Genomic DNA, 22,179 nt, shown 5'->3' with positions numbered 1-22,179 from the left:
AATAATAATACCCCGGATTTTTGAGAAATACGGAGATATTCATCAAGAACCGCTAATAATATAAGGTGCAATAATAATAATAAAATTCCCACTAATTTCTTGTAAATTTTTTGATAATTTTTAATAAAAGTTCCATTTTGTTTTTTAAAATAAAATAAATAGCGAATAAATAATAATACCCCGGATTTTTTAGAAATACGGAGATATTCATCGAGAACCGCTAACATTTCCAGTCTTTCCTTGTCTCGGAAAGACTTGACTTCTTTTTCTCCCAATGCACTCGCAAGCATATATCCAACTACAAAACGACGACAACAACAATAACAATGACAAAGGTGCGATATAAATAGTCTTTGAGTCTTTAATAAGGCGGTTTTACAATAGTAATTCTCATTTATGTCCCTTTTTATTGTAAAATCGTCTTATCGAAGTATACAGTAAAAAACAAAACATAAAGTCAAACATACTAGGGGTGGGAATTTTTTTGGCAGGTTGATGAACATGAATAATGCAAACTTTTTTGCCTCCTGAATTTTGCAAAGCCCATGTTAAGATAGACCTGTTTTCTTTGACTTCTTTGCTAACTGCAACATACATCTTTTCTTCTATTACCAAAGTTTCTCTTTGAAACTCTTCCATCTCTTTTCCCTTGCTAAAACTCATCGTTTCGACGTTGAAATTATGAGTCGATAAAAAAAGGAACGGTGATAGGGCGTCACCAGGTAAGACTCTGTAATAAGACAAATTTGGTAAGACGGAGATGAAAAAAAAAAATGTAATATGACGCAAATGATCAGTAATGTAAAGGTCAAATTCATTCACATTATAGATGTCAAACTATTTCTTTTAATTGTGTTTATATAGAGCATAGATAATAATAAACTAATTGAAATGTTGCATTTTCTAAGAAATTTAGAGTTCAATTCTTGGAAATAGTCATAGTATGTCTATGGTCAATAAGTCTTGCCGAAGACGGGTAATATTTCGTCACAAGCTGAATACAAGGTAAAATGTAACCCATTTAAGATGAAAATTTAGCCAATTTTTAGATAACAGTTTGTCATTAAAATGGTCACATTTTGTCGCTAAAATAGTGACATTTGGCCCGTCTTCAGCTTGTGACGAAAAGTGTGCGTCTTAACGGAGAATTGGTTGTCATTGCGTTGACTCTTACTTTGATTCTGAGATAGTGAGATACATGCTGATATGCTGATATGACGGAATATGCTCACATTAAATAATGTTCTTCTAGGCTTTGAAAGCTTGAATTATTCTCAAATGTACTTAAGATATAGTCTAACTACCAAAAATGAGATTCAAATGTTAATATGATTAAGAGTTTATGACTGAGTGTTACTGAAATTATTCATAGACACAAGAATATGTCATAGCTTCAGGCACACTAATTCTTATTTCAGACCGGCCGATCCGTCTGAAATAATAAGACGGGTCAAACCCACCCATATTCCATTAAACAACCCGTCCGAAAATGCAAATGGTGGGACAAGTCATTAATGAGCCGTCCTAAATGTGATTTGTGTAAGATTTTGCTGACTTGAGGTGTCTAATATAATAATAACAATAGTACCATTATTCCTTTTCTCTTTCTATTCTAACCTAAACCTACACCATCCCCTACTGCACGGCTTCTCTTCAACCATTCTCCATTTTCATCACCAACATTTCATCACATAGACCAAAAAATCAATTTTCAACAACAATTATAATTCTCAATCACTCATTCTATTTAATTTACATTATCATCAAACAAAATGTGACGGTCTTCGTAACAACGTTGTACGTCTGGTTTCGTACTCCATAACATTTATTTATGGAGTAAAAAAAAAGTCACACATGGAAGCCAATAATGTAGGCATGACTATTGTCACCGTGGAGAATGAAGTTAACGATGTCGTTATAAGGGACGCTAGTGTGGTTAGCAGTGACGATGTCGTTCTAGGGGACTCTATTGTGGTTGGCAATGACGATGTCGTTCTAGGGGACTCTATTGTGGTTAGCAATGACGGTGAGTTAGACTGTTTTCATATGGTTAATGTGCATGTAATTTTCAATTGGTTTGCATATGGTTAATATGCATGTAGTTTTTCATATGGTTTATGAAGATGATGAAAGTAGTTTGAATGAACTTAAATTTCGTGTGTTTCATATGGTTAATATCCATGTAGTTTTTATATGGTTTATTACTAGTTCTAAAACAACTTATTAGACTTTTTCCAAACTTGTTGCCACTTATGATCTTTTTGTGCACAGTTAATCATACAATGACGTTGGTTTTATGAGAAATTCAAAAACAATGTTGTCACTTATGTATATCTTGTGTGCAACAAATCTTTTGATATTTTTATTTGATTCAAAATTTTTTTTTTTAAGCTAATCATTGCATTTAATGTGATGATGAATTGATCATTGTATGACGTTTCGATTATAATATTTAACGTAATGACGAAATTATTTTATGATTTAATTTTTTTGAAACATATGTCACCATTTCTAGTTCACATGTTTGGTGAATATTTTAAGCAACGCTGTTTTTTATGGATCGTGTATAATTATGTTACCATTTCATCCAATCATTGCATTAAATGAAATTAGTTATTGTACTATGATGATCTCATGATTGGACATTAATTCTCTTCTGCATTTAATTGCTCCATTTAATTCGTTCTCTGAGATATATGTCACCAATTATGTTTAATATGTTACGTGATATAGCTCAATACTGACTGTATACATTTTTAATAATTATGTTACCACTTTATTTTTTTGCAGCGAGTGATAGTACCGGTTCTTTAGTAGGGGCTGTGGCTGATAAGTGGGAGGTTTTGTACGAGTTATACAAAAAGCACTCTCAAGCTATTGGATTTAGCATTAGGAAAAGCGGTCTTCGTAGGGCTGATACTCCTGGAGCTCCTGAACGTGAGAGATACTTTGTTTGCTCGTGTGAAGGTAGCCATGGAAATGGGAAGACGGGAGAGGCAAGTGCTGGCATAAATGGGCATGGGAGGAAAAATGTGGTGACACGATGCAAGTGCAAAGCTAATGTAAGGGTCCAAATGAATAAGGAGAAGGGAGTATGGGAAGTGTTGAGCCATGTCATTGAACACAATCACCCACTAACTCCCCCACAGTGGCAGCACCACCATCGTTCGAGAGGAAAATAACGGAAGGCGAGGGTGACTTTATAGAGGTCATGACCGAAGCCATGGTCCCCGCAACCGTGCAATATAGGATTGCAGCCAAAACGGTGGGGGGGGATGATTTAGTGGGGCACTCAAAAAGAGACCATATTAACTTTGTGCATAGACTGAAGATGAAAGTTATTGAGGGTGGTGATGCGTCAACACTAATGACGTTGTTGGCGAGTAGACAAGCAGAGGATCCTGGTTTTTTCTTCCGAGTTCAGTTTGGAAAAGATGGGAGGTTATGTAACGTGTTTTGGCGGGATTCTATGATGAAAGAGGATTACTTGTTATACCATCATGTTTTGATCTTTGACACCACGTCATCAAACAAATAGGTACAACCTCATATGTGGTGCATTTGTTGGTATAAACAATCATTGGTCTAATGTTATGTTTGGGTTTGCTTTCTTGGCTAACGAGAAACAAGAATCATTTGAGTGGTTGTTCAATGTCTTCAATGAGTCTATGGGCACGGACACTGTCCCGGTCACTATCTTCACCGATCAAGACTTAGCAATGAAGAATGCAATTGACGAGGTACCTTTCTGAGCAGAAATGGTGACATATATTTGCTATTAATTTATATGGGCACGGACACTGTCCCGGTCATTGTTTACATACATTGCTATTAATTCACGTCTGTTACCATGACATTTGTGGCTGCTTGCAGGTTTACAAAACATCAAGACATAGATTATGCCAGTGGCACATACAACAGAATGCGATCTCCCACTTTGGCTTGTTAAAACATGACCGAGTATTTCAGAATGCGTTCAACAAATGCTTGAATGGCTGCTATAGCGAGGTTGAATTTGAAACAACGTGGAGGAAGATGATATCAGAGTATGGCCTTCAAAATAATGAGTGGTTCAAAAGATTGTATGGATTAAAAGAGATGTGGTCAACCGCATTAAACAAAGAGTACTTCTCTGCCGGCATACTATCTTCCCAAAGGAGTGAGAGTACCAATCATGCTATGGGTTTTCAAGCGACGAAGACAACTTCGCTGACTGATTTCTACCATATTTATGAAGGCACTGTTAAGCGGTGGAGAGATGAGGAGGAGCGTAAAGAATTCAATTGTATTAGGTCGACCCCTACATCCGTGTATCCTCTAGTCGACTTATTACAACACGCCTCTCAAGTGTACACAATTGAATTGTTTCGGTTATTCGAGAAAGAGTTTGTTGTGGCTATGGGTACAAGGGCCGTAATACTTTCAACTGAAAATTCAGTTCTGCTGTATGGTGTTGATCCACCTGGAGTTTCAGGAAGTACTCATCATGTGACATTCGATTGCGTAAACAATATGGTGGAGTGCTCTTGTCGAAAATTTCAGGAAATGGGTATGCTTTGCTTCCACATTCTCCGCGTGTTCCATATGCACTCAGTTAATGAAATCCCTACCAGGTACATCTTAAGGAGGTGGACGAAATTTGCTAAAAGGGAAGTGTGGAGTCGAATTCTTCCTAATGATATGCGTAGAGCCGTTGCCAATGGAGCCTTAAATTGGCGGAGAGGTGTGATGACAAAGCTGTACAATCTAATCGCAAAGTGCCAAAACGACCCTGATGCAAGAGGAGTAGTTGACAAGTTGTACTCCACAGCCAATGATGAGGTTCAACAACTATTTAAGGATAAAATGAGCAGCGAACCAGAACCAGTCGTAGATGCCACCGCCGTTCTCGACCCCATACGATCAGTTACCAAGGGAAGGAGTAAGCGTAAACCAAGCAGTGTTGCCAAAAAGAAGCGGTCGAAAAAAGGAAGTAACAATGTGGCTTCGAATGCGGAGTTGTACACTCCAGTTCCACGACTTATATAAGTCGCCTGAACTTGCCTAATAATATTTTGGACACTTTCTGTAATTTTTGGGGTATACAGCGTTTTGGAGAAGATGTCACCACATTATCTTATAATGTGGTTACATCTTGTGCAAATCTCTGAACTATTTTTCACCATCTATTATCCATGTGATCACATTTTGCAAAAATCTCTGAACTGTTCTGACCATCTAATATTGTTGTGATCACATATGTGAAGTTGGTGACATTGTAATATAATGTGTTAACATCTTTCAGATAACTCAGTGCAAATAATCTGAAATTTGTTTTTATCATTCCAAAATGTGTAGTTGGTGTTTATCAGTCCAATATAACTTGCATGAATGGTGTCAAATTCACAACTTGACAAACAGGTCGCATATAACTCCCTAATGGAGACATTTTAGACCAAAAAATAAACATCCAAGCACTTCCTTATATGTAGCTCAAATTCCAGAAAATGTCAACAAATTAGCATTATCATCTCAATGATGGAGCCATGGTAACATATTGTATCGCAACATAAACATTCTAAAACCTTGGAAAATGTAGTATTATTTCCATAATTTGACACCATATTACCAATATCAATTAAACTATGGAGGTTTGGTAACATGTTTTATCAAAATATCAACATGTAACCACTTAAAGTATATGTAGGGTTCTTCATATAATTTGTCACCATATTACCAATATCAATTCAAATTTATTATATAAATGGCAACATTATATTGTCTTCTGTGAACATTATAATTTAATGAATAAAATTAGTCTCACATAATTTAAATAATTTATGTCGTGGTATTTATAAGTTTTTATAACCATATAATTTACACAAGTTATTTCAAAAGAAGCTCAGATAAGCTCCTAATGCTGACATATTACACCATCATAATAAATCCTTTTATGTTGAGTCATTTGATTTCTCTGTATCCATATCAACATTTTATCCAACATATTTCATAATGGGAACTTGATATGCCTATATTTCACCTACAATAACTTGTTAATGGTCACATATTACACCTACAATATATTTTCTTTTATGTTGCGTCATTTGACCAATTTGTAACCATTTTACCCTTTATCCAACTTACTACAGAAATGGCAACATCATATGCGTCTTTGTGACAGCTTCAACTTTTATCGTGACATATCTTGCTTGAAACCAAATGTCATCCCTTTTAGGCTAATTACCATCTGATAGACCAATAAAATACGAAACGATAAATTGCTAACAATGCAAGTTTATAAGGCAACATTAACTTATATTCACAAGTTAACCACAAGCAATTAGTGCAGTTTACACCCTACTTCCATGACATGAATACAAAACGAAGCATCATTCATGTCAATTACTTACAACATACTAAACATGTTTCAAACATGCTTCAAAATACGAGAGCCTTGTTCTTAACTGATAACAACTACCTACAATCAAGCTATTCACCCCCGACTAATAACATTGTAGGCGATATTAACAAAATGTTGTCATCACAAACTACCTTCACAAACTACCTTCACTTACCACCACGTTTTCTCCCTCGGGTCCCCCCCCTTCTGTAAGTTGCAGTCACCACTGTCGCAGACTCGGAAATAGGCGGCCCCTCAACAACTGCCTTGCTAGCAGCCTCACTAGCAGCCTCGGGCAAGGGGTTTTCCACTGTTTCATCCCTTACCTCCCCCTCTGGTATACCTATGTCATCCAACCCTAGATCAAATGAGGGGGGCTCTATAAGAGCAGCTGCCACGGCGTTGTCCACCAGTTTTCCCATCCTATGAAAATCAGCGAGGAAGCTTTCATTGTTCTCCAAAGCTTGGGTCCATGAAAACTGAGAATGTTGCTGGGTCGGCTCCTTGCCATCGTCTACCTCCTCGGACTGAAGCACCTCATCAGCAATGACATCGACAGAGAAGAATGCTTCCAACTCCTTCGTCATATCATTATGGAGGCGTGAGACCAGCTCGAGGTTGCGTTTTGAGGTCATCCATTTCAGTCTCCGCACCTGCAAACACGAAAGTAGGAGAATTACAAAAGATTCATTTTCAATAAATGGATACTTATTGAGACACACTAGCAAAGATACTTACATCTGGATACTTCGCCTGAAGTTCCTCATCATTCATCGATCCCAAATGGGGGAGTGGGAGGGTTATGGTCCTTCGCGCGTTATCCGCTAACTGGTTTGGGTCCTCCACAGGCAGGCGGTACAAGACTTTAACCTGATGTCGGGATATGGGGTAGAACTCATTCTGCCATTCGCCTATACCAAAGTGGCCGCCATTCCTACCGTAAGCAACCTTCTCCTCCTTCACCCTTTCCCTGATTTTGTCGTATGTCCAATGCTTCAGTAATGGCAGCTCACGCGGTGCGGGATCCCCTCTCCAGCTCAAGCGGTGGAAGTAAACCAACTGCAAAAAGAATAGGCAGCCACCAACATTTGTGGTGTCATTCTTCTTGTACGATTTCACGGCCTCGCTCAACTTACAGATAACATAGGAACACCAGTCTTGCTTCACTATGTCATCTACATTCTCCACCGCTCGGAACAGCCTCAGATCAACACGCCTGTGCGCCGTGGGCGCTAAGAAGGACCCCATCGAAAACAGCACAAACAACTTCTTAAACATACTGCCACCTTCTACCAACCCCATCATTTCCTTCTTCACCTTGTCTAGTGAAATCTCAAGAGCTGGAGCCACATTATACCTCGCCTTCCATGACATTACTAAACCTCGATCCGGGTTGTCCTTTTTCTTTGGAGATGTCAACTGAACAGCCCTCTCTGTACATGGCAGCATGAATACGTCGTATACATCATGCTTTGTGATGACAAAGTTCGTCTGCTCACTGAACATAAACATTTGGGAGACATCATCATAACACTCCATCAACCAGTCCGCCATTAGATGATAGAAAGCATTTGCTTTCAACTCCAAAAGCCCCCCAAACCCTATATCCTCTACGCTTTTTTTCTGAGCCGGTGTCAACATCTCAATCAGGTCACATAATGCTCTCGGGTTACCGTGACCTTCTACTACTTTCTCCTTCGTTACCACCCTGTTAACATCAGAATTTTCAACCTCCATTTCATCTTCTACTGGCTTTTTCAAGCAGACAATCATTTTCCCTTTCCCCTTCGTTGAAGTCTCCCCAACTTCAAACGTTGGCGTCACACTTTGGAGCGGTTTTGGTTCCTGTATTTGACCTGTAAACATTGACAGTGTAGATTATTAATCTTAAAAAAAAAATTGGCAACCATTTCATCAACAACTGTGACCATATTAGCAATATAAATTAAACTATGGAGATGGGTTAACATATTATGACAAAATATAAACATTCAAGCACATCCTTATGGAAAAAACATATTTTACAAAAATACAATGTCCATAATTTGTCACCTCTTTAGCACTTTATTATATGTCCTACTATTTCCAAAATTTGTCACCAATTTAGCAATATCAATTCAATTACAGAGTAATGGTAACATATTAGACCAAAAAAAAAAACATCAAAGCACTTCCTTATATATATACTTCAAATTCCAGAAAATGTCAACAAGTTAGCATTAACATCTCAATGATGGAGCCATGGTAACATATTGTATCCCAACATAAACAATCTAAAACCTTGGAAAATGTAGAATTATTTCCATAATTTGACACCATATTACCAATATCAATTACACTATGGAGGTTTGGTAACATATTCAACCAAATATAAACATGTAAGCACCTAAGGTACATGTAGTGTTTTTTCCATAAAATGTCAACATATTAACAAAATCATTTCAATCATGGACCAATGGATACATATTCCACCCAAAATGGAAACATTTTACAACAATATGTTGTACAAATATATCAACATGTAAGCACTTTAGGTATATGTAAACATTTCCATAAAATGTCACCAAATTACCAAAATTACTTCAATTATGGAGCAATGGTTACATATTCAACCAAAATGAAAACATTTTACAACAACATGTTCTTTCCATTATGTTAATTTATTTCAACAAAATGTCACCATCTAACAATCTAAATTAAATAAAGGACAAATGGTTACATCTTCTAAAAATAAGTCAACATGTGAGCACTTAAGAAATATGTAGGGTTTTTTCCATAATATGTCACCAACTTACCAACATCACATCAATTATGAAGCAATAGTTACATATTCAACCAAAATGGAAACAATTTACAACAACATGTTCTTTCCATTATGTTAATTTATTTCAACAAAATGTCACCATTTAACAATCTAAATTAAATAAAGGACAAATGGTTACATCTTCTAAAAATAAGTCAACATGTGAGCACTTAAGAAATATGTAGGGTTTTTTCCATAATATGTCACCAACTTACCAACATCACTTCAATTATGAAGCAATAGTTACATATTCAACCAAAATGGAAACAATTTACAACAACATGTTCTTTCCATTATGTTAATTTATTTCAACAAAATGTCACCATCTAACAATCTAAATTAAATAAACGACAAATGGTTACATCTTCTAAAAATAAGTCAACATGTGAGCACTTAAGAAATATGTAGGGTTTTTTCCATAATATGTCACCAACTTACAAACATCACTTCAATTATGAAGCAATGGTTACATATTCAACCAAAATGGAAACAATTTACAACAACATGTTCTTTCCATTATGTTTAATTATTTCAACAAAATGTCACCATCTAACAATCTAAATTAAATAAAGGACAAATGGTTACATCTTCTAAAAATATATCAACATGTGAGCACTTAAGAAATAAGTAGGGTTTTTTCCATAATATGTAACCAAATTACCAAAATCACTTCAATTATGGAGCAATGGTTACATATTCAACCAAAATGGAAACAATTTACAACAACATGTTATTTCCATTATGTTAATTTCTTTCAACAAAATGTCACCATCTAACAATCTAAATTAAATAAAGGACAAATGGTTACATCTTCTAAAAATAAGTCAACATGTGAGCACTTAAGAAATATGTAGGGTTTTTTCCATAATATGTCACCAACTTACCAACATCACTTCAATTATGAAGCAATGGTTACATATTCAACCAAAATGGAAACAATTTACAACAACATGTTCTTTCCATTATGTTAATTTATTTCAACAAAATGTCACCATCTAACAATCTAAATTAAATAAACGACAAATGGTTACATCTTCTAAAAATAAGTCAACATGTGAGCACTTAAGAAATATGTAGGGTTTTTTCCATAATATGTCACCAACTTACCAACATCACTTCAATTTTGAAGCAATGGTTACATATTCAACCAAAATGGACACAATTTACAATAACATGTTCTTTCCATTATGTTAAATTATTTCAACAAAATGTCACCATCTAACAATCTAATTTAAATAAAGGACAAATGGTTACATCTTCTAAAAATATATCAACATGTGAGCACTTAAGAAATATGTAGGGTTTTTTCCATAATATGTCACCAACTTACCAACATCACTTCAATTTTGAAGCAATGGTTACATATTCAACCAAAATGGAAACAATTTACAACAACATGTTCTTTCCATTATGTTAAATTATTTCAACAAAATGTCACCATCTAACAATCTAAATTAAATAAAGGACAAATGGTTACATCTTCTAAAAATATATCAACATGTGAGCACTGAAGAAATATGTAGAGTTTTTTCCATATTATGTCACCAACTTACCAAAATCACTTCAATTATGAAGCAATGGTTACATATTCAACCAAAATTGAATCATTTTACAACAACATGTTCTTTCCATTATGTTTAATTATTTCAATAAAATGTCCCCATCTAACAATCTAAATTAAATATTAGACAAACGGTTACATCCTATACAAATAAGTCAACATGTGAGGACTTTAGGTATGTGTAGGGTTTTTTCCATAAAATGTCACCAAATTACCAAAATCACTTCAATTATGGAGCAATGGTTACATATTCAACCAAAATGGAAAGAATGTACAACAACATGTTCTTTCCATTATGTTAAATTATTTCAACAAAATGTCACCTTCTAACAATCTAAATTAAAGATTGTACTAATAAAAAGATGCAGTGGTCACATAATTAACTAATAAAAAGTTAAATGTCATACAAATTCTACTTCTTATGACCACATTATCAATTATACCAGGATCGTCTTCAGTGGTCACATAATTAACACCTCAGTAAACATTTTTTATACATGTTGCCAATTCAATACGGTATTTGATAACTGGTAACAAATTAAACCCAAATGTAAACATATGGAAGTCATGCATTTCATGAGGATTTCAAACAGTCAGTAATGGTAACATAGTACAAAAACAGGTGAACATCTTAACCATAAATTACATATATTATCCATGTACAAAATCATCAGGACTTCAACTAATGTGTTGAATTAATAAGACATGGTGACATAACGCAACAGAAAGTATACAACTAAAGGACAAATTACAAAAACTAAACAATTAAAGGACAAATAATCTCTGAAAGTTGTCTTACCACTTGATTGTTTGTGTTCTTAAACAACTCATCACAAAGATTAAATTAATGGCCACATAGAACGGATTAAAGCAATTTAATTATTAACTTCAAAAGTGTTGACATTTTACCTCCTTTTCCCTTCGCCTTTTTCAACGACACTTTTGGTGGTGGCTCCATTTCTTCACTTTCAGAACCTTCAATGTCGGATTCACCCACTTCCTCTTCAATGACTACACCCCTTCTCTTGCCAAAATTAGCTTTCGGCCTTCCTCTTTTCCGCACACCGTCTTTTTCCTTGTTCTTCACTACATCTTGTTCTACAACACAAAACCAAAACAAACAAAACTAAATATTCACCAAATATTCAATCAGATCTACAACATTTGATCCAAATGCATGTTTAAATCGCTACAAATAATGACCCCAGAAACAAAACTTAATATTCAACAAATATTCAATCGGATCTACAACATTTGATCCAAATGAATGTTTAAATCGCTAAAATTAATGATCCCAGAAATAAAATATACGAAGACCACAAATTTTTTTAACAATAATCGAAATTATTAGCGACATTTCTCAAACACTTACCAATTTCCACCTCTTCTTCAGGTTCTTCTTCAATAACTACCTTCCTCCTGCCGGTGGTGGCTCTTGGCCTCGCAGGAACATCTTCCACCGTCGTAGATGTCGCCTTTTTCGGAGTGGTTCTTGTTGCCATTTTCTTCTTCCCCATTTTTTTGGTACTAATTAATTATTGTTTTGGTACTAATTAATTATTTACCATGAACAGTGAAGATGGAGAGTGAAAATGATGAGAGAAACTGAAAAATGAAGAAAATTATGGAGGGGGAGAAACGAGGAAGAAATGAAAATAATGGAGGGGAGAAACGAGGTAAACAGCTGGGAGGGAGAAACGAGGCAAGATTTTTCTAGACATTACACTATTCACGCATTAAATATTACCAACCCCACCACAGACCCATTTCCCAGCCCATATTAGCAATTCGGTAGGAATCCAACCCGTCTTATAAATAAGACGGATACTAATGGTCTTAAGGAAGACCTATTGCTTCAGGCAAGGTATTGTTTTCAAACGATACAAAGAGTGCATCCCTAGTCTTCCTTTTTAACGTCATTGTCGGATATACACGATCAGTTGAGATCACCTGTCCCATTTTTATGTCCCATTTTGTGTCCCATTAGAGCATCTCCAACGGTCAGCTACAATGCATTGTAGCTTAGTTTGTCATATCGATTTTTAAAGCTACTCGGCTTTCAGGCAACGTACCGCTTTAATGACAAACTACAATATAGGTAGCTTGTAGGCGTCCCACATACTTGCTTTCATCCAATGAAAATTTACCTTTTATTTTTTTCCTAAAGCAAGCATGTAGCTTGGTAGAGCTACCATGCTTGCAAGCTACATCTCACTTTTCCATCTTCAATGGTAAGCTACATGTTTATTATTTTGCAAAAATTGCAAGCAGGTCCTTGTAGAGAACCATTGGAGATGCTCTTACCTTAAGATCTTGACACATCACACATGAAAAAATAAAAATGGTAGTAATATATATCAAAGGCCTTATGTGTCAATAGGAAAAGCAATGGGACACAAGATGGGACATAAAATGGGACAGAGGATCCGCACTGATACACGATAGCCTACAAATCATTGAGTAGTTGATACAATCACTTATATATAAATAAGATGGAAATTCTTTTATAAAGTTGTTTAATTGAATTGACCTCTTTTGTAAAGGAGCTCAAATGCGTTTATTCATTTTTCAAAGCATATTACTGATTTAGTGTAGTACTGATTTTGAAAAACTTTTTTTTTGTGCTCTACAACGCACTAAATAAGCATTTTGAACTTCTATATAACCATTTAGGTTGAACGAGTCCACGAAACTGCGTCAGAGTAGCCGCTCGTTCAAAGAGCGACTTTACTCTATAAACACCACTACTCCGCTACAACTTTCCGCGAAGTTTCATCACACTAAACGTTCTGTCTTCTTTTCTTCACCCTTAAAACAAAATATTACGAAGTATATAGCAAGAAGGGACTTGTAGAAAATGCTCCCGGCAACCCTTGAATAGTAATCCTAGTCACGAGTACACAACAATCGGACAAAACGCCAAGTGAAGACCTATTAAGTATTAACCAAGCCTAAACCTAGAGGCTAGAGCTGGCCAACAGCTCGGGCCGACCCGGCCCACAATGCGGGCTCTTTTTGCACACAACCAGGCTTGCCCAGCCCGCCTCCCCTCCCTGCCCTGACCTGGGTCACGAAGCCCAAACCCGGCCCACCTATTTAGTAAAAAAAAATTACACAGGTTTGGCCCGCCATGGGCCTGGCCCGGGTCAACATACTCCCTATCCGGCCAAGCCCACCCCTCCCATTGGCCGGTCTAGGCCTAGCCAGGTGAGTCTGACCCGCTCTCGGGTTAGCCCGGCCCGAAGACCGATTCGAGTTTATGAACCCCCAATCCAACACGACCCAATTCCAACCTCACAAAATTCCCGCCTTCATAAAATCAATTTCGCATACAAATCCCTCCGTCTCCAACTCCTCTCCCTCACTCTCTCTCCTTCACCCTCTTAACGAATTTCACTCCTACATCAATTATCAATACTCTGTATAATTCCAATTCTAACTTTAAAATTATTTTTCAAACTAAATGAAGTTGAAGATTAACAAAGCTTGCGATCTCAATTCCATCTCCGTTCTCCCTCCTCACGCCAGGTTTTCTCTCCTAATTCTTTATTTTTTATTTCAAATTTCTTATTTCGTCGATAATTTCTCAATTCCTGTTATTAATTATGTGTTTATCTTCTAAAATCTTGTTTTCTGCGATAATTTGAAGAAGATCGAGCTTATTGCCGCCGCAGTCGCAATCGCAACCTCGATCGCAACTGTCGCAGCAGTCGTTCTCTCAAGGAATGTCGTCGCAACAAAATGCGATGTTCTCGCAGATTTCGCAGAACTCTTTCGACGAAGAAAATCAAGTAATTTTCAGCTCTTTCTTATAAATTAATTCATTATTCTCAATTTCGAGTGTTGTTTCTATTTTAAGTTATAATTTTGATCAATTTTGAATGAAGTGTGTTGTGAACTTAATTAATTAGGTAAAGCTGTGAATTTCTCGATTTAGTGATGCATTTGCTTTCGGCTTTGTTTATTAGTTGAGTTGCGAATTTTATGCAGTTTGAGTACTTGAAAGGCGAAGCTATTAATTGCTTGATCAGTGATTTCTTCGTCTCAGAAGTGCGTAAATTTGATTTTCTATATATTAGTTCAGTTGTGTGTTTTGCGCTGTCATGATGCTTGAATAACGGATTTTACCGCGGATGAATGGAATGAACCTGAAGATTTGACATTGTATTTACTAGTTGAAGCGTTTTGGCTTTGTTTATTAGTTGAGTTGCGGATTTGCTCAGTTTGATTACCTGAAAAGGCGGTAATGTGAGTTTGGCTAGGGGGAAGCTGTTGATTGCTTGACCAGTGAATCAGTGATCTGTTGTTGTAGAAGTGCGTAAATTTGATTTTGTATATACTAGTTCAAATGTGTGTTTTGCGCTGCGCTGTCATGATGCTTATGGATCATAATGCGGATAAATGGAATGAACCTGAAGATTTGACCTAGATTCGGCGACCTAGAAAATGCTTGAATTTCAGTATCTGCTTGTGGAATAGTTGACGAAAGGTATTGTTCAATTATTTGACAAAAGTTGGACTATACTGCTAGAATTTTGATACGGACAATTGTTATCTGAATTTATTGGAGTTACAAGCTAGAAAGTGCATGCCCAAGGTTATCACTATTTGATGAACTAATAGGTAGAGGCTTAGTTTATTCGTGGAATAGTGATTTTTTTACAGTTGAACCCCGCTGAAATTTGATGCAGCGATGAAATGCTGCAATGAATGTAATAGGTGATGAAAGTAATTATGCAAAACATAAACTGTTACCCTTGCTTAATTCTGGTGAAAAGAATATAATAACTCTATGATTCGAGGAGACGTTCTGGAAATGTATTTCTAAACTTCACTTATCACTTGTCAGTCCTTGACTCCTTGATGTTCGAAGAAAAACAAAGTTACGTGGCATGAATTCTTCAGGCTGTCAGGCCTATCCTTTCATGAGAATGAGTGTATTATTCCTCCTGCCATGGCCTAAAATTGGATATGATAATCTCACTGTTCTGCGTATAAGGCAACTTCATTTTATTGTGTGAATTTCTCGTAGTCTTACGTGCATAACAAGTTCTGGTTTCTCTCGTCCGAGAAAACTAGTCTTTGATTTGGTCAGAGTTTGGAATATGCTTTCCTATTTTATAGTTGATTGTTGAACAATGAAATTGTGTGCTTTCCACAGTTCCACAGATAAATAATATGGAATACCATTTTGCAGAGATTTAGCTCACAAGAGAAAGATAACTCGGTGAAAAGATTGTCTTGCCTTGCCCCCAGCTCTTACCCTCGTGATGAAAGCCAGTTGCCGATATCCAGGTCGTCTGCAAATTTAACACGCAGATGGAGCTCTTCTTTACCAGAACAGAAATGTATGTTTACCCCTTCTTATTTTAAATACAAATCAGTATCAGTCTTATTTACGTTCTCATTGTTATCTCCACAAGCTTTTGGTATATCTAATCTGAAGTGTGGCATAGAGTAGTAATGTAATTCTTTCTTAAACGTGTTTGTAAGTATGTAAATAGTTGGTTCTTCAGAAGTGTGGATTTATATGAAGTGTAGTAGTGTAATTCTTTCATTCGTGTGGTTGGAAGAATGTAAGCTGTTGGCTTTTGCAGGTCAACTTAATGATGAACTTGAACATAAATTCGCGACAATGGAAACATTGGTCAGCAGGTTGGGCATGATCTTGGATTCTGTTCAGTCTGATGTCATGCAAGTCAATAAAGGAACAAAAGAGCTTTCACTTGCAGGTGAAAATTATTTAGCTTTCTTTGCTTTTTCTGAATCATGATGTTAACTACTGAAAAGAAAAAAATTGAATGGAGACTTGCCTAGTTGTCTGTCACTCGGTCTACCAGTCAGGCTCGCTGGTATTTTGGTTCTAGGTACAGTGTGATAATTCAATTGATCTATATTAAGATGTTTGTATATTCACCAAATCCTCTAACTCTTTTTGCAGTGGAAGGTATTCGCCAGAAGTTAATTGCTCAGGATGATTCACTTCATCTGCTGGTACGTTTTTTGCTTATCTTTGAAGTAGATGCATTTGAACAGAACTTTGTTTTAAGATGTTAATAACTATGACCAGAATCGAGGACAAGAAGAGTTGAAAACTAACCTGGATGTGGGATTGAGATCAGTTAGCAATCAATTGAGCAACATGTACCAGAAGGACCAGATGCAAGAGATTATGTCTACAGTTATGACTTTTCCGAACCAAATTCAGACTATTGTCCACAAACAGGCGGAAGAGCTTTCAAAATGGTTATCTGATGACCTGCAGGCATGTCACCTACAAACCTCTACCCTCTCGGATCCTTCTATGACATCTTGCCTGAAATTTTATCTTTACGTCTTGGTTATTTGTCTTCTTTCGTACAAGTCATATTCGTATTAGTGTTGTTAATCTGATCAATGTTTTGAAGTAGTTTATTCTTCATACTACAATTCAAGTGATACTCGTGTTGTTGTTAACTCTTTCTGTGGACAGGCAATCTTTTGCAGCCTAAATACCTTAAATCAAAAGCATCTTCCCCTTGCTATCCTCCCTCCAAAGGTTCTTTTTTGCTTTATTCATATGTGACTTGTACATTGCCGAGCACATTCGAAAATCCCTCTTCTGAACAACCAACGCTGCAGGTGACTGGTGGTGATTCTTCACAGCAGAAGCCACTCGTCAGAAGGTATCCGACTAAAAGTAGTTTCTTTGGCCCTAGAGCTTATTTGCATTGCTTATTTGCTTGAGATGAATTATTAAATTTATTGGAAACGCAAAGTTTGAAGTAGTGTGTTCCTGGGTTAGTGCTTCCAAAACGGTTCATTTGCGGTCTGTTGGATGACTAGTTGACATAGTTGCCTTTCCGGAATTTATCCATTAGATGTTCAGAGAAGCAATTTTAACTACACCTCGACCTGTTTCTCTTGTAGTGGCTGCTATAATAATGGAAACTGCGTAAAAATACAAATCCCACAATGCATCAAATTTTCAGCCTATGTAGAACAATTTAGCAGTATCTGCGTTTGTATTTGTCACGGAAGTCGTATCTTTTTCCTTTGTCTTTAACTGTTCTCTATCTCATAAATACAGTGAACCTCAACCCACGACGATATTTAATCATGGACAGTTTGGTCCAAAGACTGAACCGGGAGGCTGGAAAACTGTTAAACCAGACCGACCTACTCAATCAAATAGACAAGGAAACTCCTGCAGAAATATTAAACAAAGAAGGTTTTCCCCACTGGTATGTATCGGGTGTTAAATCTTCATCTTGTTGGTCCTATACTCAGTTAAGACGAATATTTTGTTGAACAGCTTATAATTATAGCTTGAACATATTTCAAATCCCGAGAGAAAATGGTAAATTGCAGGCTAGACCGCAGAAAGTGGTTGTCAGTTTGGACGATGACTCAGATGACGAGTTCTCTTGCATTGTAGTTGAAAAGGAATTAGGTATGTTTCTATTTTTTTGTTTCAAAATCTATTTTCATCCATTTACCCACAGCTATACCACATACTCCGTATATTGTAAATGCAGATAATTTTTTACTGGATGAAGAGGCTGAACAGATTCTCAAGAAAGCAAGAAGGAGAAAGAGGAAACAGAGTTGTAAAAGAGTTTGTTAACTTAAATGACTGAAGGTATGATTTATAACGAGTTAAGACTCGTAATACTATACTGAACAAGGATTTTACTGTAATTAGAGGCAAACACTATTTCCGCAAATCACATGAGCTTCATTACATTCAATTTCACCTAGTCCGTTAGTTATTGTTACCCCTCTTTCTTAACTGATCTACATTGCATTGATGCGGAAAATATTTTACCCTGTAATGTCTCGTCTTATCAACTGTTTCTCCGTCCCTCATCCTTACTAGTTTGGCTACTGATGTCAATTACATTTCCGTGACTGTACTGTACAACAACGGAGCATTTTTCTGCAATTGAGACTTCTGCTGGTGTAATAGTATTTGGTAGCTTAATAATTTTCGTATAGAAAAATCTTTTAACTCGTTTGTTTTCATAGCGATTTGAGTCTGATTTCGGATCTCAGCACGCTCTTTCTACAGCAGAGCAGGAAGAGGCAACAAAGTATGGGGACAAACAATGTGGTACGGAATTTCTTTTCATGTGTGGTTGGAGGGGAGACATATCCTTCACTTCAGCTGGACAAGGTCCCTACCCCATGAAGGTAAAGGATGGGTAAACCATTAAAGTACTTTTTATGAAGAGCGGAACTGAATTTATTTTAAACTTTAATGCATTAAAATATTTCTCAATCAATTATTAGTAACTAATGTTCATATCACATTTATGCTCATCTACTATCATGTTTGAATGTTGATTCATATATTATTGGTTTAGTAATATTGAGATCAAATTTTTTTATTCCATCTTCCACTGTTTCGCTACTATTCTCTTTGCTAATACTCTCGTTCACTAGAATCATACCATTAATCGAACATATGTGATGATTCACTGAGAATCATACCATTAATCGAACATATGCGATGATTCTAGTGAATGGAGGGCGTAATAGTTCCTAGGAAAAAAATTTGTTTTGACGTATTGACGCGTGATTTTGATCGACTTTATTGTCTTGGGATTTCATAGTATTGAATTAGTGGCCTGAAATTTTAACACTTGGGATTTGTGCATTCTTCCACTCTCACGACTTATAGTAGTATTTTGCTTTCTTGCGTTAAATGAGTTATTTTCTGTGTCGGTCAAGTCAATTGTTATCATTTGTTTTTTGCACATTTGCTGATTCTCATTTTATTTCGTAAATATCTTTACTTACATAAGTGTAAAATTATAAAATTTTGATATTCTTAAATCTTAATACTCCCTCCAATTCTATGTATTCTTCCCCTTGTTTGTGGGCACGGAAATTAAGGAGAATAATAAAATAAGAGTAAAAAGTTGGGTGGGGTTTGGTAATTGGAGAGAGGGATGAATAATTATGAATTAAATAAGAAATGGTGGGGTCAAAATATTAAGAAAAGTAATAAAATATGAGTAAAAGAGTTGGGTGGGGTTTGGTGATAGGAGAGAGAAATGAATAAAATAAGAGTAAAAGTTTCCAAAATAAGAAAGGGGAAGAAAACCTGAATAATCCGTTTTAGGAAATAGGGAAGAATATATAGAATAGGAGGGAGTATATCATTAAGACATTAAAACCAATCAAATAAGATCTCTTGTGAGTACAAATGCAAATGATAACAATTGATTGGAACGGATGAAGTATTATCTGCATGACTACATGTATTGTAATTGATTTATCTTAAATTAAGATAATTGTGAAGATGAGCATTGCCTGATAATGATATGTTATCGGGCCATAACTTTAGTCTTCTTGATGATGGTACCTAACTGACGACTCATGTACGTCAAATTAGTAGTAGTCTCCTAGCTAGCTAGTGTGATGATATTTTCTTTTGGTTAATGGTAGGAGTATGACAGCAAAATTGTCGTTTCTTATTACCATCTAAAATCTAACACAAAATCTCATTTGTAATGACACGTATCCGTCACTTTGGAGTGACGGATACCATTTTTCCTCACAAATGACCCAAATAGAGGAGAGAGGGAAGCATATGGAGGTGCCCCCACCTTGTCCCCCTATTCGTTTTGTGAGTGACATTATCCGTCACTTGCTCCGACCCGTCTTCAGCAAGACTAATTGAAAATCTAAATACCTCTATAGTGGATGCTAGAATGCAAGATTGTCGCATCTGATCACCATAAAATTTGACTATTCTTGTATGAGTTAATTGTGGCATTATTCAGATGATAAGATTCTAAATTTTCTTTAATTTTGTTACGAATATATTTTATTCTTTCGTGTCTTTATTTGAACTTTCTTGATGTGAATATTTTTTAAAATTATATAATTATCTTATCGGATAAATTTATTGATATGAGGTGTTTAGCTGCCTAAGAGTATACATTTTCATATAAACCAGTGTCACTATAAAATTAGCATGGCACTAAATATGCTAAAATGATTATAATTTGTCACGAAATGATCCGTTGAAACTCCGTGTCACTATGAAATCTTTTTTTAGTTGTGCGCAAACAATGTCACAAAAAATTGATTATGAACATTTTTTATGCATTGAAAGAGTCTTACAATAAATTATTTATATGGTCTCATGCAAGAATTTGTGTATTACTCCATATATTGGACTTTCTTTTTCACAAAAGACATCCGTAGTTGCTGCTTTCACTTAGTTTGTGTTGTTAATTAGGAGTAGCCCCCTAATTCTTTCATAATAATGTACGTACATATTAATATTAATTAACTAGTACAGTAATTTCTTTTGAACGTTAATCAGAAAGTTTAATTAATAAGCCGTTGTTTTATGCCTTCTTTTAATTACTGTGGCGGAAAGAGTGAGAATTCTCCAGCATCCAATGTCCAAAAGATCGCAGTGGACCTGGTTCCATGACGGTTGAATAGTTATTTTAGTCTGCCGGCTAAATCAAAGGATAATTATTACGGAGTATGATATTTTAAAAAATAAAGACACTATAAATAAATAAAATAGAAGTAATGGAAAATAATTATGTGAAAAATATTTTTAATATAAGTGTATGTTTATCGTAAGTTCAATGTATGTTATAGGATTTATTATCGTGTAAAATATTTTTTTATAAAACGTATTTCAATTAGGATAATACGAGTCATAATAAAATAGACCGGAATTTAATTTAATATTTTATTTAGCTAAATGAAGACGGCAAATGTACCATACCTAGTCAAAGGTGATTGTCGATAAGATATTAAGATTCCAACATCCAAAGATATCATCTCATAAAATATGATGATTAACATAATGCTCAAAATTTTCCTCCGTGTATATAGTATATACAGTATACTCTCGTAATACATTATGATAAACAAATAATTAGGACAGAAACGTCCAAAAGTCGTGTTCTATACTAAAACACGGCGTGTTATGTATTATATTTGCTAGTTTTGTGGCTATCACTAAACTCATGCATGCAACATGAGTATTTCGATTAGACTATAACTAATCATCTAAATAATCCACCAAATTAGTGGTGATCGCCATCTGAAATTCGAATTGTTAAATCAATTTAAACTTTTTAGTTATTACGCAAAGGCAAAGCGAACGATATGGACGTGATAAGATTGAAAATGTTATGTTTGCAAATTAATGGTCAAAAAGTTGTAAATGAGCACGAATAGCATACTTCATTCTGGTGAATTATTGCCTTGTTGGTGTGCTCTCCTTTTACATACAGTTTTGTTGTTTGTCGCTTCCTTTACAAGCAAAATAAATTGTTTGTTTAACAACAATTACAAGTTACAACATAGTAATTGTTTTTTTGGTAAATTAGTTAGAACCATTTAGCGAGTCTCTGTTTTGATCGGCTTAATTTCAATTCAATTCAGCTCAATTTATCTCAGCTAATTTCAATTCGGTTC

At 35.6% G+C, this 22,179-nt stretch overlaps 3 protein-coding genes across 7 annotated transcripts; 2 read left to right on the top strand and 1 right to left on the bottom strand.

The window, feature by feature from the left end:
• The first annotated feature begins 3,331 nt into the window (after positions 1-3,331).
• LOC141587341 (protein FAR1-RELATED SEQUENCE 5-like) lies at positions 3,332-5,028 on the top strand. The gene is made up of 3 exons (XM_074408802.1): positions 3,332-3,441; positions 3,539-3,740; positions 3,874-5,028. Exons 1-3 carry the CDS (start codon positions 3,332-3,334, stop codon positions 5,026-5,028), a joined length of 1,467 nt encoding a protein of 488 aa, XP_074264903.1.
• A 1,204-nt stretch (positions 5,029-6,232) lies between these two features.
• LOC141586094 (uncharacterized) lies at positions 6,233-12,420 on the bottom strand. The gene is made up of 4 exons (XM_074407218.1): positions 12,116-12,420; positions 11,653-11,841; positions 7,118-8,235; positions 6,233-7,032 (listed from the first exon to the last, which is right to left on the bottom strand). The coding sequence occupies exons 1-4, from the start codon at positions 12,258-12,260 to the stop codon at positions 6,547-6,549; spliced, it is 1,938 nt and encodes a 645-aa protein (XP_074263319.1). The 5' UTR covers positions 12,261-12,420; the 3' UTR covers positions 6,233-6,546.
• Positions 12,421-14,054: 1,634 nt separating this feature from the next.
• On the top strand, positions 14,055-19,094 carry LOC141658491 (putative recombination initiation defects 3). 5 transcript variants are annotated; one of them, XM_074465435.1, is made up of 12 exons: positions 14,055-14,271; positions 14,396-14,534; positions 15,941-16,091; positions 16,341-16,475; positions 16,685-16,737; positions 16,814-17,008; positions 17,216-17,281; positions 17,365-17,408; positions 17,813-17,966; positions 18,094-18,175; positions 18,261-18,364; positions 18,751-19,094. In XM_074465435.1, exons 1-11 carry the CDS (start codon positions 14,207-14,209, stop codon positions 18,347-18,349), a joined length of 1,173 nt encoding a protein of 390 aa, XP_074321536.1. In that variant the 5' UTR covers positions 14,055-14,206; the 3' UTR covers positions 18,350-18,364; positions 18,751-19,094. The 5 variants fall into 5 exon arrangements, with proteins under 5 accessions (XP_074321536.1, XP_074321534.1, XP_074321535.1 ...); XM_074465433.1 differs by having other exon boundaries at positions 14,393-14,534; positions 18,797-19,094; XM_074465434.1 differs by having other exon boundaries at positions 14,393-14,534; positions 18,794-19,094.
• Positions 19,095-22,179: the final 3,085 nt, after the last annotated feature.

Source organism: Silene latifolia, chromosome 6 (assembly GCF_048544455.1).
Source record: "Silene latifolia isolate original U9 population chromosome 6, ASM4854445v1, whole genome shotgun sequence".
NCBI classification, from domain to species: Eukaryota; Viridiplantae; Streptophyta; class Magnoliopsida; order Caryophyllales; family Caryophyllaceae; genus Silene; species Silene latifolia.
Note: the sequence above shows the minus strand (reverse complement) of the source record. Positions and strands in the feature narration are given on the sequence as shown.

Coding starts and splice junctions, on each gene's coding strand:
- LOC141587341 (XM_074408802.1), top strand. CDS start 3,332: ATGAAAGTTATTGAGGGTGGTGATGCGTCAACACTAATGACGTTGTTG. Junction 3,442..3,538: donor CAGTTTGGAAAAGATGGGAG/GTTATGTAACGT, acceptor TCAAACAAATAG/GTACAACCTCATATGTGGTG. Junction 3,741..3,873: donor TGAAGAATGCAATTGACGAG/GTACCTTTCTGA, acceptor GGCTGCTTGCAG/GTTTACAAAACATCAAGACA.
- LOC141586094 (XM_074407218.1), bottom strand. CDS start 12,260: ATGGGGAAGAAGAAAATGGCAACAAGAACCACTCCGAAAAAGGCGACA. Junction 8,236..11,652: donor AAAGGCGAAGGGAAAAGGAG/GTAAAATGTCAA, acceptor CAATGTTTACAG/GTCAAATACAGGAACCAAAA. Junction 7,033..7,117: donor TTCAGGCGAAGTATCCAGAT/GTAAGTATCTTT, acceptor TCGTGTTTGCAG/GTGCGGAGACTGAAATGGAT.
- LOC141658491 (XM_074465433.1), top strand. CDS start 14,207: ATGAAGTTGAAGATTAACAAAGCTTGCGATCTCAATTCCATCTCCGTT. Junction 14,272..14,392: donor GTTCTCCCTCCTCACGCCAG/GTTTTCTCTCCT, acceptor GATAATTTGAAG/AAGATCGAGCTTATTGCCGC. Junction 16,738..16,813: donor ATGATTCACTTCATCTGCTG/GTACGTTTTTTG, acceptor AACTATGACCAG/AATCGAGGACAAGAAGAGTT.